This window comes from Scyliorhinus torazame, chromosome 9 (assembly GCF_047496885.1).
Source record: "Scyliorhinus torazame isolate Kashiwa2021f chromosome 9, sScyTor2.1, whole genome shotgun sequence".
NCBI classification, from domain to species: domain Eukaryota; kingdom Metazoa; phylum Chordata; class Chondrichthyes; order Carcharhiniformes; family Scyliorhinidae; genus Scyliorhinus; species Scyliorhinus torazame.
Genome location: NC_092715.1, coordinates 171,839,045 through 171,856,032, shown reverse-complemented (window position 1 = coordinate 171,856,032; position 16,988 = coordinate 171,839,045). Strand labels below are relative to the sequence as shown.

The 16,988-nt window shown below is 46.8% G+C and overlaps 1 protein-coding gene across 13 annotated transcripts in view; it reads right to left on the bottom strand.

Annotated features, from left to right (window-relative positions):
• The window catches only part of LOC140429588 (guanine nucleotide-binding protein G(I)/G(S)/G(O) subunit gamma-7), a 508,117-nt gene that overhangs the window by 340,821 nt on the left and 150,308 nt on the right, over positions 1-16,988 (bottom strand). For all 13 annotated transcript variants that reach the window (XR_011949129.1, XR_011949128.1, XR_011949130.1 and 10 more), the window contains one exon: positions 3,098-3,168. Coding sequence is in view for 3 of the 13 variants with exons in the window: in XM_072516810.1 (XP_072372911.1) it covers positions 3,098-3,168 (71 nt within the window). In the remaining 10 variants the exon portion in view is untranslated. The remainder of the gene's footprint in view (positions 1-3,097; positions 3,169-16,988) is intronic.

The following is a 16,988-nucleotide window of genomic DNA, read 5'->3' as shown; positions in this document are numbered from 1 at the left end:
AGAAGATTGACAGGGATTAGGATCACAGATCTTACTGCTGGTATCTAAATCTGTCCCATGTTCAGACTAATGTTGGGTGTAAGTCATAATTTCATAAGTGTTGATTCAGAGCTAGTAATTCGTGACAGTTGTTGAAAACCTAAGGTTCGGATTTTCCTTTAAAAGTACGGACATGAAATATTAACTCTGTTTTTCTCTCCAAAGGTGCTGTCAGATTGGCAAAGTTTGTCCAGCATTTGCTGTTGCTATTATTATTAAAGGAACTGTTTTGCTCATTTGAAAAGGACAGTTGTTGATTTTTGTTCAGGATCAATGGGAAATGTATCCTGATTTCTGGCTATGTGAGCTACCATGATGGCTTTCAGTCAAACAGAATAGGCTCTTCAGCCCATCAATTATGAACTGACAAAACTACACAAAATCTGTACCAATCCCACTTTCCAGCACTTGGCCCACAATCTTCGATATTATGACATTTCAAGTGCTCATCCACGTACTTTTTAAAGGTTGTGAAGTTTACCGCCTCTACTACCTTCCCAGGCAGACCATTCCAGACTCCCACCACCCTCAGCGTGAAAAATATTTTTCTCAAATCCCCTCTAAAACTCCTGCCTTTCACCTTAAAATTATGCCCCTTCGTTATTGACCTTCAACGAAGGGGAACAGCTGATTCTTGTCCACCCTGTCCATAACCCTCATAATCTTATACACCTCAATTAGGTCCCCTCTCAGCCTTCTCTGCTCCAAAGAAAACAGCCCAGCCTCTTCATAAGTCAAATGTTCCATCCCATGCAACATTCTGGTGAATCCCCTCTGCACCCTCTCCAGTGCAATCACCTCCTTCCGATAGTAAGGCAACCAGAACTGCACCCAGTACTCCAGCTGTGGCCCAAAGTTTTATACAGCTTCAACATAACCTCCCTACTCTTATAATCTATGCCACGACTATAAAGGCAAGTGTCCCATATGCCTTCTTAACTACCCTAGTAACCTGCTCTGCCACCTTCAGGGTTTTGTAGATAAGCACCCGAAGATCCCGATGCTCCTCTGAGCTTCCAAGCATCCTGCCTTTCACTGAGTACTCCCTTGTCTTATTACTCCTTCCAAAGTGCCCTATTATGTGTTTTCTTTTATTCCCTTTTCTTCTCATGTACTTAATGATCTGTTGAGCTGCTCGCAGAAAAATACTTTTCACTGTACCTCAGTACACGTGACAATAAACAAATCCAATCCAATCCAATCTAATCTTGCACTTTTCAGGATTAAATTCCATCTGACACTGATCTGCCCATCTGACCAATCCATCTATATCTTCCAGCAACTGAAGATCTTATTTCTCACTGTTAACCACCCCGCAAATCTTTGTGTCATCTGAAACTAGCACTGATCTCTGTGGTAGGCCACTGGACACCGGCCTCCAGTCACACAAGCAGCCATCTACCATCACCCTCTGTTTTGGATCCAACTTGCCAAGTTACCCTGGATCCCATGTGCTTTTACCTTATTAGTCTTCCATGTGGGTCCTTGTCAAAGGCTCTGCTGAAATCCATATAAACTACATCAACTGCACTACCTTCATCTGCACAACCGATTACCTCCTCGAAATATTCAATCAAATTTGTTAGGTATGACCTCCTGGGCAGCACGGTGGCGCAGTGGGTTAGCCCTGTTGCCTCACGGCGCCGAGGTCCCAGGTTCAATCCCAGCGCTGGGTCACTGTCCGTGTGGAGTTTGCACATTCTCCCCGTGTTTGCGTGGGTTTCGCCCCCATAACCCAAAGATGTGCAAGGTAGGTGGATTGAAGACGCTAAATTGCCCCTTAATTGGAAAGAAATGAATTGGGTACACTAAATTTATTTTTAAAATAATTTTTAAAAAGGTATAACCTCCCTCTGACAAAGCCACGTTGACTATCCCTGATCAAACCTTGCCTCTCCAAGTGGAGATTGATTCTCTCCATCAGAATTTTCTCCAGCAGTTTCCCTACCACTTGATGTGCGACTCGCTGGTCTGTAATTCACTGGTTTATCTCGACCACTCTTCTTGAAAAGTGGAACCACATTAGCTGTCCTCCAATCCTCTGGCACCTTCCCGGAGGTCACAGTGGAATTAAAAATTTGGGTCAGAACGCCTGTAATTTTGTCCCTTGGGTCCCACAGCAGCCTGGGATACAACTCATTCGGATCTGGGGATTTGTCCCCTTTTTTAAAATTTAGAGTGTCCAATTATGTTTTTTTCCAATTAAGGGGAAATTTAGCATGGCCAATCCACCTAACCTGCACATCTTTGGGTTGTGGGGGCAAAATCCACACAGCCACGGGGAGAATGTGCAAACTCCATACAGACAGTGTCCTGGGGCCGTGAGCGGACCCGGGTCCTCAGCACCATAAGCAGTAGTGCTAACCACTGCGCCACCGTGCTGCCCTGGGGATTTGTCCATGTTTAAGCCCGCCAAAACTACAAAACTCCTTGCTCCTCTGTCAAACTGTTCACGAACCTCACAGTTCCTCTCCCTGAATTTTGTACCTATTTCTTCCTTCTCCCAAGTTAAGACAGATGTGAATTACTCATTTAATACCCTACCAATGTCCTCCGGCTGGCTCCACACACAGATTTCCCCCTTGGTCCCTTATGGGCCCTACTCCCTCCCTGGTTATCCTCTTCCCCATAATATATTTATATTTTGGGATTCTCATTAATCTCACCCACCAGTTCTTTTGTCCTCTCTTTGCTCTCCTATAATCTTTCTTAAATTCTCCCCTGCATTGTGGTCATCTGTGTTCTATCTTTTTTTCTTTTACTGTAGCTTCTTTGCAAATACCTAAGATTCCCCATAACTGGTTGTCAATCTCAGCTGTACTACTGAAGTAAGATACCAACTGGTTACCAACTGCTATTCTATAGGAGGAAGTAATGCAGGACATATTAGTCTTTTAAAAAATAAATTTAGAGTACCCAATCCATTATTTTTCCAATTAAGGGCCAATTTAGCGTGGCCAATCTACCTACCCTGCACATCCTTGGGTTGTGGGGGGTGAGACCCACGCAGACTCGGAGAGAATGTGAGGACATGTTGGTCTTAACTGCTTTTGCATACCTGTTGGTGGGCTGTTGCAGAGGAATGTTTGAGGAAAGTCTGAAGATAGGTTGATCCTTCTGTCAAAAAATCTAAACGAAAAGAAAAGTAAATGGATTAAAAACTGCATTCTGACAAAGAAACATTCCTCAGCAATATAAAAGGTTAATATAGCCATGAAAGATAAATGCTTTGTGGGAAGATGTTGCTATAATTACAGGTGGCCTGCATATAATATTCAAGCAATTACCAGAATGCAATATTCTGCTGAGATTATGAGGCACTCATAATTAAAAATCTTTCCAGAATTAGATTCCATGTACATATTTTAAAAAATATATATTGTGATGAACGGTTACTGTATTACTGTACCCTTATCATCATGTAAGGTGATGTCCCCTTTAAGACCGGACTTGGAACCCTGGGGAACTCGGCCTCCGTCTCCGCCCACCTGGCAGTCATATGTAAGGGGCCGCCTTGTAGGCGGCACTCAGTAAGCACCCGTCTCAGCACCAGGCTAGTTCTTAGCTTATTAAAGCCTTCTTTATCGTTTTACTCTCTAGCGTCGTTATTGAGGGTACAACAATTTAATAAGCTAAACTACATCAGGATGGAGCAGGCCTAAAACCAGAGAAGCTCAATCTGGAAGCACGGACACGGGAGGCAAAGGAAATTTTTAAATACTGGCTCCGATGCTTCGAGGCCTACCTGGACTCCTCAGAGGCTCCCATCCTGGGGCCACGCAAGCTGCGCGTACTCCACGCCCGGGTGAGTCACAGAATCTCAGCCACGCTCGAAAAGGCGACTACCTATGAAGAGGCGGTCAAGATACTACGCAAGCGGTTTGTCAAACCCATCAACGAGGTACATGCCCGGCATCTGCTCTCTACCTGCCGGCAGTGCTCAGGGGAAACGCTAGACGAATTCGTAGAAAAACTCACCGCGCTCGCCAGGGACTGTGACCATCAGGATGTGACGGGGGAAATCCATATGATCCTGCACATCAGAGACGCTTTTGCGTCCGGCATCCGCTCGACCTACATCCGGCAGCGGCTACTCAAAAACGGGGCAAAAGACCTCCAGGACACGCGAACTCTCGCCTCCTCGCTGGAAGTGGCCCGACATAATTTGGGAACGTACCCCGCGGACCCTGCGAGCCCCCCCTCGGACTTCCCCAGACTCGGTGATATTCCGGGCCTGCACCGCGCGGTGACCCGCCCAGACCGGGGGCACACCGTGCTATTTCTGTGGGCAGGGCCAGCACCCACGCCCACACTGCCCAGCACGCTCCGCCGTCAGCGATTGCGGGAGGAAGGGGCATTTTGCGAGGGTCTGCTTGGCCAGGACAATAGAACATAGAACATAGAACAGTACAGCGCAGTACGGGCCCTTCGGCCCTCGATGTTGTGCCGACCTGTGAAACCACTCTAAAGCCCATCTACACTATTCCCTTTTCATCCATATGTCTATCCAATGAACATTTGAATGCCCTTAGTGTTGGCGAGTCCACTACTGTTGCAGGCAGGGCATTCCACGTCCTTACTACTCTCTGAATAAAGAGCCTACCTCTGACATCTGTCCTATATCTATCTCCCCTCAATTTAAAGCTATGTCCCCTCGTGCTAGGCATCACCAGCCGAGGAAAAAGGCTCTCACTGTCCACCCTATCCAATCCTCTGATCATCTTGTATGCCTCAATTAAGTCACCTCTTAACCTTCTTCTTGCTAACGAAAACAGCCTCAAGTCCCTCAGCCTTTCCTCATAAGATCTTCCCTCCATACCAGGCAACATTCTGGTAAATCTCCTCTGCACCCTTTCCAATGCTTCCACATCATTCCTATAATGCGGCGACCAGAATTGCACGCAATACTCCAAATGCGGCCGCACCAGAGTTTTGTACAGCTGCAACATGACCTCATGGCTCCGAAACTCAATCCTTCTACCAATAAAAGCGAACATACCATACGCCTTCTTAACAACCCTCTCAACCTGGGTGGCAACTTTCAGGGATCTATGTACATGGACACCGAGATCTCTCTGCTCATCCACACTGCCAAGAATCTTACCATTAGCCCAGTACTCTGTCTTCCTGTTATTCCTTACAAAATGAATCACCTCACATTTTTAGAACATAGAACTTTTCTGTATTAAACTCCATTTGCCACCTCTCAGCCCAGCGCTGCAGCTTATCTATGTCCCTCTGTAACTTGTAACAACCTTCCGCACTGCCTACAACTCCAACGACTTTAGTGTCATCTGCAAATTTACTCACCCAACTTTCTACGCCCTCCTCCAGGTCATTAAAAAAAATGACAAACAGCAGTGGCCCCAAAACAGATCCTTGTGGTACACCACTAGTAACTGGACTCCAGTCTGAACATTTCCCATCAACCACCACCCTTTGTCTTCTTCCAGCTAGCCAATTTATGATCCAAACTGCTAAATCACCCTGAAACCCATGCCTCCTTATTTTCTGCAGTAGCCTACCGTGGGGAACCTTATCAAACGCTGTACTGAAATCCATATGCACCACATCAACTGCTTTACCCTCATCCACCCGTTTGGTCACCTTCTCAAAGAACTCAATAAGGTTTGTGAGGCACGACCTACCCTTCACAAAACCATGTTGACTGTCTCTAATCAAATTATTCCTTTCCAGATGATTATACATCCTATTTCTTATAAACCTTTCCAAGATTTTGCCCACAACAGAAGTAAGACTCACTGGTCTATAGTTACCGGGGTTGTCTCTACTTCCCTTCTTGAACAATGGGACAACATTTGCTATCCTCCAGTCTTCTGGCACTATTCCTGTAGACAAAGATGACTTAAAGATCAAAGACAAAGGCTCAGCAATCTCCTCCCTAGCTTCCCAGTGAATCCTAGGATAAATCCCATCCGGCCCAGGGGACCTATCTATTTTCACACTTTCCAGAATTGCTAACACCTCCTCCTTATGAACCTCAAGCCCTTCTAGTTATTCGGAGATCCTGATCACAGCATCAGCAACACGGTTGAAAAGCTCAATACGACTCTTCTCATGGTAGATGAATCCAATACCATGGTGCCATGGCAGATCGTCGATACATGGGATGACAGTAATACCCAAGATGAAGACGACACCACACAGAGAGCACAGAACGATTCCGTTGAGAGAGTACAGGTCGATTCTACAGTGAGGACACTGCACGACTCCACAGAGAGAACGATGACAGACTCCACAGAGAGAGCGATGCCAAACACCACAAAGAGAGCGTTGAAGGACTCCACAGAGAGAGCGATGACAGACTCCATAGAGAGAGCGATGAAGGACTCCACAAAGAGAGTGACATAAGCCTCCACAAAGAGAGCGACGCAAGCCTCCACAAAGAGAGTGACGCAAGCCTCCACAGACAGCTCGGTGACAGACTCAAAAATGGAAGCAAGCAAACACTCCATATCAAACACCATGCATGTACAAGACCATGAAGATCTAGCAAGCTTATTTGAGCCACCAGAAGAAGACACTGAATGTCTACCCACTGGATGTGAGACAAGTGACGAAGAAATCACAATTCCCATACAGGATGTGCAGGATCACAGCGAGACTGACACATCTCAGCTCTTCTGCACAGAAGCACTCAGTAATCAGAGGACGGCCACCCATGAGTCCAGAGAGACCACGTCAATAGAAATCCTGAAGATTTTGCCTCCAGAAGAGGAGCACCAAGAGTCCAGAGAGACCACGTCAACAGAAATCCTGAAGATTTTGACTCAAGAAGAGGAGCACTAAGAGTCCAGAGAGACCACGTCAATAGAAATCTTGAAGATTTTGACTCCAGAAAAGGAGCACTAAGAGATCACAGATGATTCAAGTGAACTAGAAATGACTCTAGAAGAGGAGTACCAAGTAAGCAAAGAAGAGGAATCGAATCCACCACAAATGACTGATGTCACCAACATCAATGCAACAACAGATCATTCTCACAATTCTCAAGAAGATACGCTCAATATAGCAGATACCACAAAGGACACTGACACCAATAACTGTGACAATGACTCAAATCATCCACATGGCACACTCATTGAGCGCAACAAGAACAACAAAAACTACAAGAAGCACAGCAGTAACAAGAACAACAAAAACATGCAGCGCAACAAAAAGAACAACAACAACAACAAGAACGCCAACGAAAACAACCAAGACAGAAACGGCAGAAACGACAACAATGAAACAATGACCTGTACAACATGGTACAACTCTGCACGTGAAGGACAATGCCACAGCACACAGCGAAACAATGACAAGACTACAAACATACCATGGCATGATAAAGAATCTCACAAATTCACATCTGCTCCAGAACAAACAAACAAAACAGCTTTCACGAACGATGACATACAGAATCAATACCACAAACACAGGAAAAAGTTGAGGTCAGACAACGGTGCGACACAGAATCGCTACCCACAATCAAATGAAACAGGGGGAAAAGGTGTCCACATCATTAAACGACTCATCAGCAAAGCAGCCGAGTCACGTTCCGACATCAACCTAGCTCGGTTATCGTACCGAGCAACCCCATTGAGCTCAAACCATCATCCCTACTACCACCGTTAAGACGCTCCAGCAGAAGCCATAAGGCACCAGACCGCTCGATTTGTAACGACACTTCAACACAGGCACAAGACGAATATGGACATTTCTCACGATGGACTCATAACACTGTCAATTGTTTCTGTATTACTTTTATCATTTTCACAGTGTGCAGATTTGCATAATCTCACCACTTGTTATGTACAGTTATCTTGAGGCCAGTCTAGAAAACATGTCCAATAAAAGGGGAGGGGGATGTAGTGATCCGTACATCTGTACATACATCTGCACATACACCAGGGACTGCAGACAGATGTAACAGCCACAGCATCACTAGAGGGAATCAGAGATGGGTATAAAGGGTCCAGCCCAAGGTAGAATCCGCCTCTTTCAGAAGCACAGGGCTAGTGAGCAGCAGCAGACAGAGACAGCTCAGCATAGGCAGCTTACCTTAGCTTCACTGGTCATACCTCTTGACTGTTTTACATCTAGTTAAGCTCTGGAAACAGAACAAACCTACTGCATAAAGTATTTGTGTTAACTGGAAGTCTACAATCTTTATTCAGACTTAGAGAATAACATAGGCATGGACCCAATTGGGCTGAATGCCTTTGTTTATGTTGTAGACTGAACATATTTCACATTTGGCTTAAGGAAGTCTTTATAATACATTATATCTGATTATGAAACAAATGACATCCTATGTATGTGACAAAGGTAAAATATCCTCCTCATGTTTCTCGCACTGTCTGCAACCTTTGACAGGGTTTTGCACACCATTCGCCTCCAACACCTCTCCAGTGACATCCAGCTGAATGGAACTCCTTTCACCTGGTTCCAATCTTATTAAATGGCTTCACTCCCACAGTATTGGCCCCACCCCCTCCCATCTCATGCCTCTAGAGCAGGTTTTTTCAAAGTGTGGGTGTCAGAAGGGTTGCGGTATTCTGCGCACATCAGCCTCTGAGGTTTTCCCAACGACAGCATTAAGAGGCCTGCAGGGAAAGTCCTACCTTAAATGTCAATGGAAGTCCTCTTGCAGTGGTTCCCAACTGCGGGAAGCTTGAAAGAGTGCCCTAGTCTGCTGCTAGAATGTTTCGGTGAATGCAGGACTAGCAGCGAAGAGTAGGCAAGCAGGAACCTGGAAGGAGAGCAGCCGCCAGGTACTCACACATCAATTGGGTATTTCAGGGATTTTTTTTTTTAACGAGCAGCATTTATGTGGTCACGTATCAGTAGTGATCCTTTACTCTCATCGTGCTAACTTCACTGAAACTGTACTGTTAATAATGATACTGAAGAAAATTCAAGTTCCATCTTGGTGAGGCATGGAGGTCAGCCAATGCAGAAAACACCTCTGCAAAACCTGGGTTTTTAAGCTAATTTTAGAAGTTCGCCACCAGAGAGGCGAGAGACAATTTGATTGCTTCAGAGGTTCAGTTAGCTAAGCGGGACCAAGACTTTCTTAGACATAAATAAAAGTTCTGCGTCTTGTTCTTTCGAACGCCTCTGGGGGAGTAAATATAAAAGTGAGAGGCACCTTCACCTCCTGCTGTCCCTGTGTGATAGTCGACCAGTTGGCAAAAGTGGGTCCTGGGAAAAAAAGTTTGAAAAACACTGATGGAGAAAACATCATCTGAAGGCACATTGTTACTTTTCACATGTAAACTGATGACACCCAGCTCTACCGCACCACCACCTCTCTCGACTCCTCCACTGTTGCTAATCATCAGTCGGTTTATTTGACATCTGAGCACGAATTTCATCTTGTCATGAAGGTAGTGGTAGCTTGGATTATCAATAATTTCAAAAATAAATTGAATGGGCACATGAGGGACATAAACTTGCAGGGCTATGGGAATAGAGCTGGATAATGGGACTGGCTGGGTTGTTCATCAGAAAGCTAGCATGGACACAATGTGGCAAATGGCTTTCTCCGGTGTCATAATGACTCTGTGGTATTGAACATGGCCCACATCAGTGGGCTGCAAGGTAGAGGAAGGTCAGAATCAGAACAGGCCGTGCTGGAGTGAAGCCCAGACTGTGTGACATTGGGTAGGCAGCATTGCCACTACAACGTGGCAACAAGTCAACAAGTAATAGTTGTGCAGGTAATTAACACTCATTTAAATGTGACTGGTTGCAATTTAATTCAACGATCCCGCAAGAGAATCGCAGGCTGTCAATCCCCAACCACTTAAGGATGGCAAAACACAGGCAAGATCTTAGGCTCATCTGTGGAAATCAGCTATATTGGAGCTGACTTCCATGTGCTTTGATCATTGAAAGAATTGAGATGGGAGGCCTCTAGGTGAGAGGCAAGAACGAGTGGATGGACTCTGAGGAGTTAAAGGCCAAGAGCCAGTGGGTCAGCTCTGAGGAATGGAGTGGTGGTAGTGGCCTCTCAGCAGCACCCACAGAGAGGCTCATAACCACAGGATCAAAGGGGGCTGACAAGGCCAAGGACCCAGGGAAACTTGTCAAGTGCAGCACATGATAAAGGGACACCATGGCACTCATCTACCCAATTCTCCTGGACCGCCTTGGGGAGGGGTGGAGCAGAGGAAAGGTGCATCAGGCACCAGTGCAACAGCAGCAAAAACCGGCCTCCAGCTGGGCAAGCTGTAAAAGGGCGGAGAGTGGATCGGCAGCAGGAGGCCAATCCATGACGGGCAAACCGCCGCCTAGTCTCTGGACTGAACTGCATTGTTTGTCTCCAGATGTCAGAATGCTAGTGCCAGTGAAGACTGCAGCTATCAAGGAAGGGGCGGCCACCAACGACCTGCGTGCAATGCTAGAACGTGCCACGATCCATGGGACTGTGTGCAGGATTTTGCAGAGGCAACGTTGATGATATTTCTCCATGGATTTGAGGTTTCTGCTGTACATTGACCATGCTTATAATGCATACAGAATGGCGGGGACCATGGCTGCTCTGTACATCATGAGCTTGGTGCTGGATTTGAGGTCTCGGTCTTCGAACAATATGTTCCTCAGGCGTCTGAAGACTGCACTGGCACATTGAAGTTGATGCTGGATTTTGTCATCAATGTCTGCTTGCTCTGAGAGGAGGCTTGTCCAGTAGGTTAGCTCCACTCCAGGGGGGAGCTTCAGGGTGACTGGATGGAGTGAGGAAGATGGAGAAGAGCATTTGAGCGATGACGCAGCCCTGTTTGACCCCAGTTTGCACACGTATTGGTTCCGTTGGTGAGAGTCAATGGTTTACATGTCATTGTGGAGAAGGTGGAGAATGGTGACAAATTTCTGGGGGCAGCCCAATTTTAGGAGGATATTCCACAATCCCTCATTGTTGACAGAGTTGAAGGCTTTTGTGAGATCGAAGAAGGCCATATACAGAGGTTGATATGCTCCCTGCACTTCTCCTGGATTTGTCATGTACTATGAATCATGTGCATTGAGCCTCTTGAGGGGCTGAAGCTGCACTTGTCTATCAATACACCCTTGTCTATCAATAATCTGTCTAATTCTGTCTTGAATAAATTCAGCGACCCATTGCGGGGGGTTGTGTGGTCACCATTGACCACAGAAAGAACTTGTATTTAGGTAGTGCCTTTCATGACTTCAAGATCTTCCAAAGCACATTAATGATTAATCAATGCTACCTACAAGCATCAGGTCAGCAGTGGCATTTCTAAGGTAGGCGCAATATAATGTGATTCCAGTAGGTGGCATTGTGACACAATTATAGTCATGAGCATGACAACGAGTAAATAAAAATTCTCCTGACTAAAATGTGCTTTTTGGGGAGGAAAATCATATTGTAATACTGAAAATCACAACTATCCAATGGAAAATCTAAAGTGTGGAATTTTCCGTTTTCGAATCTAAGTGCCACGGTGGGTGGGTTCTGGACTCTGTTTCCCGCTGGTCAGCGTGATGAGAAAATATACCCGGATTTTGCAGTCAGGAGTTGGAGCTAATTATGCATAGGCGAGTATCTCTCCGAATCATGTGACAGGTCTGGAGCTGATTTGTCTGAACTGCCATCACCTAATGGGGTTGAATCTCTGGGCACCATATTTAAATGTCACACGAACATTCACAGTGGCTAGCACTGCTGCCTCACAGCGCCAGGGACCCGAGTTCAATTCCCACCTTGGGTGACTGTCTGTGCGGAGTTGGCAGGTTCTCCTCCTGTCTGCAAGGGTTTCCTCCGGGTGCTCCGGTTTCTCACACAGTCCAAAGATGGGCAGGCGAGGTGGATTAGCCATGCTACATCACCCCTTAGTGTCCGAAGGTTAGGTGGGGACACGGGGGGTAGGACAGGCAGTGGATCTGGATGGGGGGCTCATTCAGCGGGCCAGTGCAGACTCGATGGGCCGAATGGTTTTCTTCTGCACTATAGGGATTCTGTAATATTAACTCTCTCCAACACAGCTTTGTGAAGGAGACGTCAAAGAAGAAAGTCGCTCCGAGATTTAGTGATGACTCCCTGGAGGCCCTAATCAATGGCGTCTGCCAACATTGGGGTGTCCTCTACCCCAGGGATGATTTTAGGATTCCCACCCTCACCTTGCTAGCCAGTGGGGGGGCGATTGAAACAGAGGTCAGTGTGTCGGGCACCTGCACTGGAAACATTATAGAGTGCAGGAGGATGAATATTCACATCTGCTCTGCCAGGGTAAGTCAACCTTCAGCTGATTCTAATCTCACACGCTCATATTAGCTGGGGACACATCACAACTAATTGTCTCATGGATACTTTAACATCACCAGCATCTGATCTATTGTGCCGTACAAAATCCATCCCCGGGAAGGCTCAGCACACACAGTAGCATACATTCATGCTTTCTAACCCCTCCTCCAACTCTTATAATCATATTCCATCCATTTGTTTTCATGTGGGCCAAGCTTGCCTACAACAATAGGGAGATCCCAGACTGGGGAGGGACGGCCAACATGCTGGTGCTGACCAAATTCGAGGAGGATACCACCGAGTTGGTGGGTGAGGACAGAGATTGCTCCTGTGGAGAAGGCGTGTTTGGCCTGTCCCACAAGCCAGTGTGGATGAGACCTCCATGAGTTTATCACATCCTGACATTCTCAGTGAATGACATGCAATGTTTTACTCGGTCTTTTCCTGAACTAAATCTCTCTCCTCTCTCTTACAGGCACCAGCATGTCCTGACAGACCTCCAGAGTCAACATAAGCCTTTGCCTGCAGACCATCTCAGCTGATGAGTTACTGAAAAAAGATCCATCAATGCATTATCCTGCAGCTACCACCAGAGACAGAGTGAGTTGGAGTCTTATGATGAGACCCTGATAAGAGATGTTACAGATGCTGTAAATGCCACAACTGATGGCAAAAAATCAGGGAGGTTTGCGAGAGGCAGTCAATAGGCTACAGTGAAGGAGTCTGTTCGTGTTCTACCTGATGTCGTGGCTCGAACATGTGAGCATCTTGAGGCTTCCATGGGAAGGGTGGCAACCACCCTGGAGACCTCAGACCTGTACTCCATTGCTCTAGGCATTGGTGGGATCCAGCAGTAGCTTGGCGAGGAAGGGGGGGTGGGGGGGGTCCTTGACCTCCCTCCAGGTGCTTCTTCTCCTCAGGGAGTGTGGCAGGAGCTCAGGCACCTGCAGGAAGGAGGACCAGCAGATGGAGACCCCAGGGCCATCTCATCAAGCCGTAACCAATTCCCTCTGCCTCTGACCCTATCACCTCCAGCTGTACAGTTCGAGGAGGGTCCACCTGCCCCACAGCAGGACACCCAAAGCAGGCCAGGACCTCCAGTCCCAGCCCGCACGAGGACGCCCGCCAAAGTCATCAACAGAGCGTACAGTCAGCAGACTATCTCTACCTTTGCTGCGGATTTTGGAGTGCACCTAGACGCAGTGGTAGGGTTAGGAAAATTAAGAAGCTTTGAGATCACTTCCGGGTCAGGAACGTTCAATCACTGTTGATATCATGCACCTTCCTTAATGCATTTGTTCTTCATGAGAATAGTCTCGTCATTTGTTTTCAAGATACAGATAGATAGTTTTATGAAGTATAAAGGGTTATGGTGTTCAGGCGGGAAAGTGGAGCTGAGTCCACAAATGATCTCATTGAATGGCGGAGCAGGCTCGAAGGGCTAGATGGCCTACTCCTGCTCCTAGTTGTTATATTATTTGAAATTATTGTGCATATTTATCTATGTGCCCTCTTACTGCAAGAGTGAGATGTGCAGCTGACTGGGGATAGCTACTCGACCCTTGTGTTCTGTCAAAGAGATGTATCAAACTCTTTACTGGAATTGTCCGCAAAATGCTTTAGCTACCATACTCATACATAGATTACATAGAACATACAGTGCAGAAGGAGGCCATTCGGCCCATCAAGTCTGCACCGACCCACATTAATCCCTCACTTCCACCTTATCCCCGCAACCCAATAACCCCTCCCAACCCTTATGGACACTACGGGTAATTTAGCATGGCCAATCCACCTAACCTGCACGTCTTTGGACTGTGGGAGGAAACCGGAGCACCCGGAGGAAACCCACGCGGACACGGGGAGAACGTGCAAACTCCGCACAGACAGTGACCCAGCGGGGAATCGAACCTGGGACCCTGGCGCTGTGAAGCCACAGTGCTAATCACTTGTGCTACCGTGCTGCCCAAACCTACTCCTTACAAGGCAGCTTGGAGTTAGGTGTCCAAACTAAGCTTGGAGGGGTAGCTGTAACTGTCTCTCCTAATGAGAAGGCTGCCATCATCAGTCGGACCAAAGAACAAAACCTGCAGCTATGATACTCTCTCCAACCATGCACACATCTCAGTATCAGCAAAACATTTCTCAAAGGTGGCATTAAGTTGTTTGATGCAATGTCTGCACTATTGATGACGACGATGCCAACCCTGATACTTAACATCTTAATCCAACAGACCTTGGGAGAGGTTTTGACACATTCATGAAATGTGCCACCTTAGCAAAAGTACTCACAAAAGTAATCTCTAATCTGGTGTTCTCATCAAGATCAACTTGGACTTCAGCAATAACCGGATGCCCTTTGGCCCATTCTCCATGCCAACTGGAGAAAGCACATTAGTGGCTTTCGTTGATAAACCGGCAGATATGCAGCAGCTGTGCTTCCTTAACCGTTATCTGCGTTTTCCAATCTTACATACCTCTGTTAAACGTCAAATGGAGCAGCTGTATTGTGAAGCCACTGACTCCTACAGTCTCTCGTTAATGAGCAACAAAAGGTAATGGGTCCAATTGCACCTTCTCAGGGATGTTTTCTTTTTTTCACTCAGGTGTGACTCTATTTCAATGCTGAGGCTCCAACCAATTTGGGGGTTCCCCTTGAATGCAGCCCTGGGTTCCACCCTCACTGACTCAGACGCTGCCCGTGCAATTCTTTTCCAGTTTCAATTTCAAACTGGGCCACAACTTTGGGCTTGCAAGATGGTGGTGATGCGTTAGCTTCAACATTCCCCCTGTGAGTGTTTGTGTCCCTCCAATTTTCTTTGAACCCTATGGCGTGCAGGGAGAGCTCCCTCCTGTTATTCTCCAGCCCCCCCAGTAATCCTGGATCCCACAGTAATTGTGATCGGCATTCCAACTTTCCCTCCCACCTGAACCCATCACTGTAGATGTTCCGTGCCCAATGTTGAATTCACCCCTCCCCATCTTGAGGCTGGGTGTACTGTCACGTACTGAGACCACCTTCCCAGAAGAGTATTGAATACCACCCTTTATATTACATATGCCCCCTTTACAGGCTGCAGATGCCTCTCCTAACCCTGACCATCCTATCTGCAGCCCAGTACCAAGCCAGAAAAGATCATGGCCAACGATTGGAAGACCATGACCACACCCTACACACACCACACTGTTCCTTATCCCAATTGAGCACACAATTGTCGTGCCCGTCCCTGGTGTGGGCCTACCATGTATGCACAGCCCTGTAGCATGGCCTGCAAAGCCCCAGGGTTCTTGAATCCTGACTGTGAACTCCATTAAGTCTCGGGACTGCCTTTATTCTCTCACCCCTACCTATTGGTCACAGACAAGGGCCTATGACTGTCTTTCAATGAGCTCTCCTGTTCCTTCTTCACTGATGCCAACACAGTTCACCCACAATGAGTCTCTCTTCAAACCATCCCTCTTGTACCACACTAACACAACCTGCCTCCTCGTATTCTGGAGTCTGCATTCATACAAATCAATTCCCATTCACTTATGTGTTTGTATTCTAGTCTTCCATGTCAGGCTCCAGCTTCCTCGCCCTTCATCTCCCCTCTGTCCGTCATCGTCCCCTACCCCCATCCCCCCACCACCAACTCTCCAACCCCATCACTGCCCATTGTCCCCCTTGTCTCCTTCCCCCTTCCCCCGCTGCAATGGCTCTCTGTCTCGTATGCAACCCTGCCTGAGCCCGACAGATAACATCCTCCTGGAGAACAAAGAAAGCCAGTGAGCAGAGCGAATTCATACCCCCCACTAGTGTGGCGTCTCCCTGGCATTGGTGAGAACTGTTATAGGTAGGCTTCGTTATAGGTAGGCCAAAGGTCCTGCCCGCCTGCTGCACGAATCATAGCGGGCGGGATGGAAAATTTGATTAACCAACAAAAGGTCCGTTGTATTCGGGCAGGAATTTCCAGTCCACAGCACACATCACGGGAAAATCCTGCCCCTCACCTCTCTCCAAATTTTTCGCTTCTGCCTGCCATGAAACTCACTGCAGGTAGTTGGGAAAGTTCCATCCATTCTTATTCAACCCAAAGCAATTGATTTTTTTGTAAAGACAGAATTTATTTAAAAATTCACATATATATTATAAAATATGTGTTCAAATAATAATCCAGACCACCTTACCCAAACACAAAAGGTTATTTTTGAAGCAATATCTTCTTGTTACAAATTGCTTTCAGTGCAATATTACAAGGTGTAAGTTATTTACTTTTGGCTCATCCTGTTTGATATGGCTGTTTGTTCTGCAAAGGATGCAAAAACCTGGACTACTGATAAAATTAGATTTTTAACTATTATATGCTGGAATAAAATGATTGGACGGGGCATCGAGTATAAAAACTGGCAAATCGTGCTACAGTTGTATAGAACCTTGGTACGGCCGCACTTGGAATATTGCGCACAATTCTGGTCGCCACACTATCAGAAGGATGTGGAGGCTTTGGAGAGGGTGCAGAGGAGGTTTACCAGGATATTGCCTGGTCTGGAGGGTGTTAGCTATGTGGAGAGGCTGAATAGACCCGGACTGTTTTCATTAGAAAGACGGAGGTTGAGGGGTGACCTGATAGAGGTCTACAAGATTATAAGGGGCATGGATAGAATGGATGGGCAGGCACTCTTTCCCAGGGTGGAG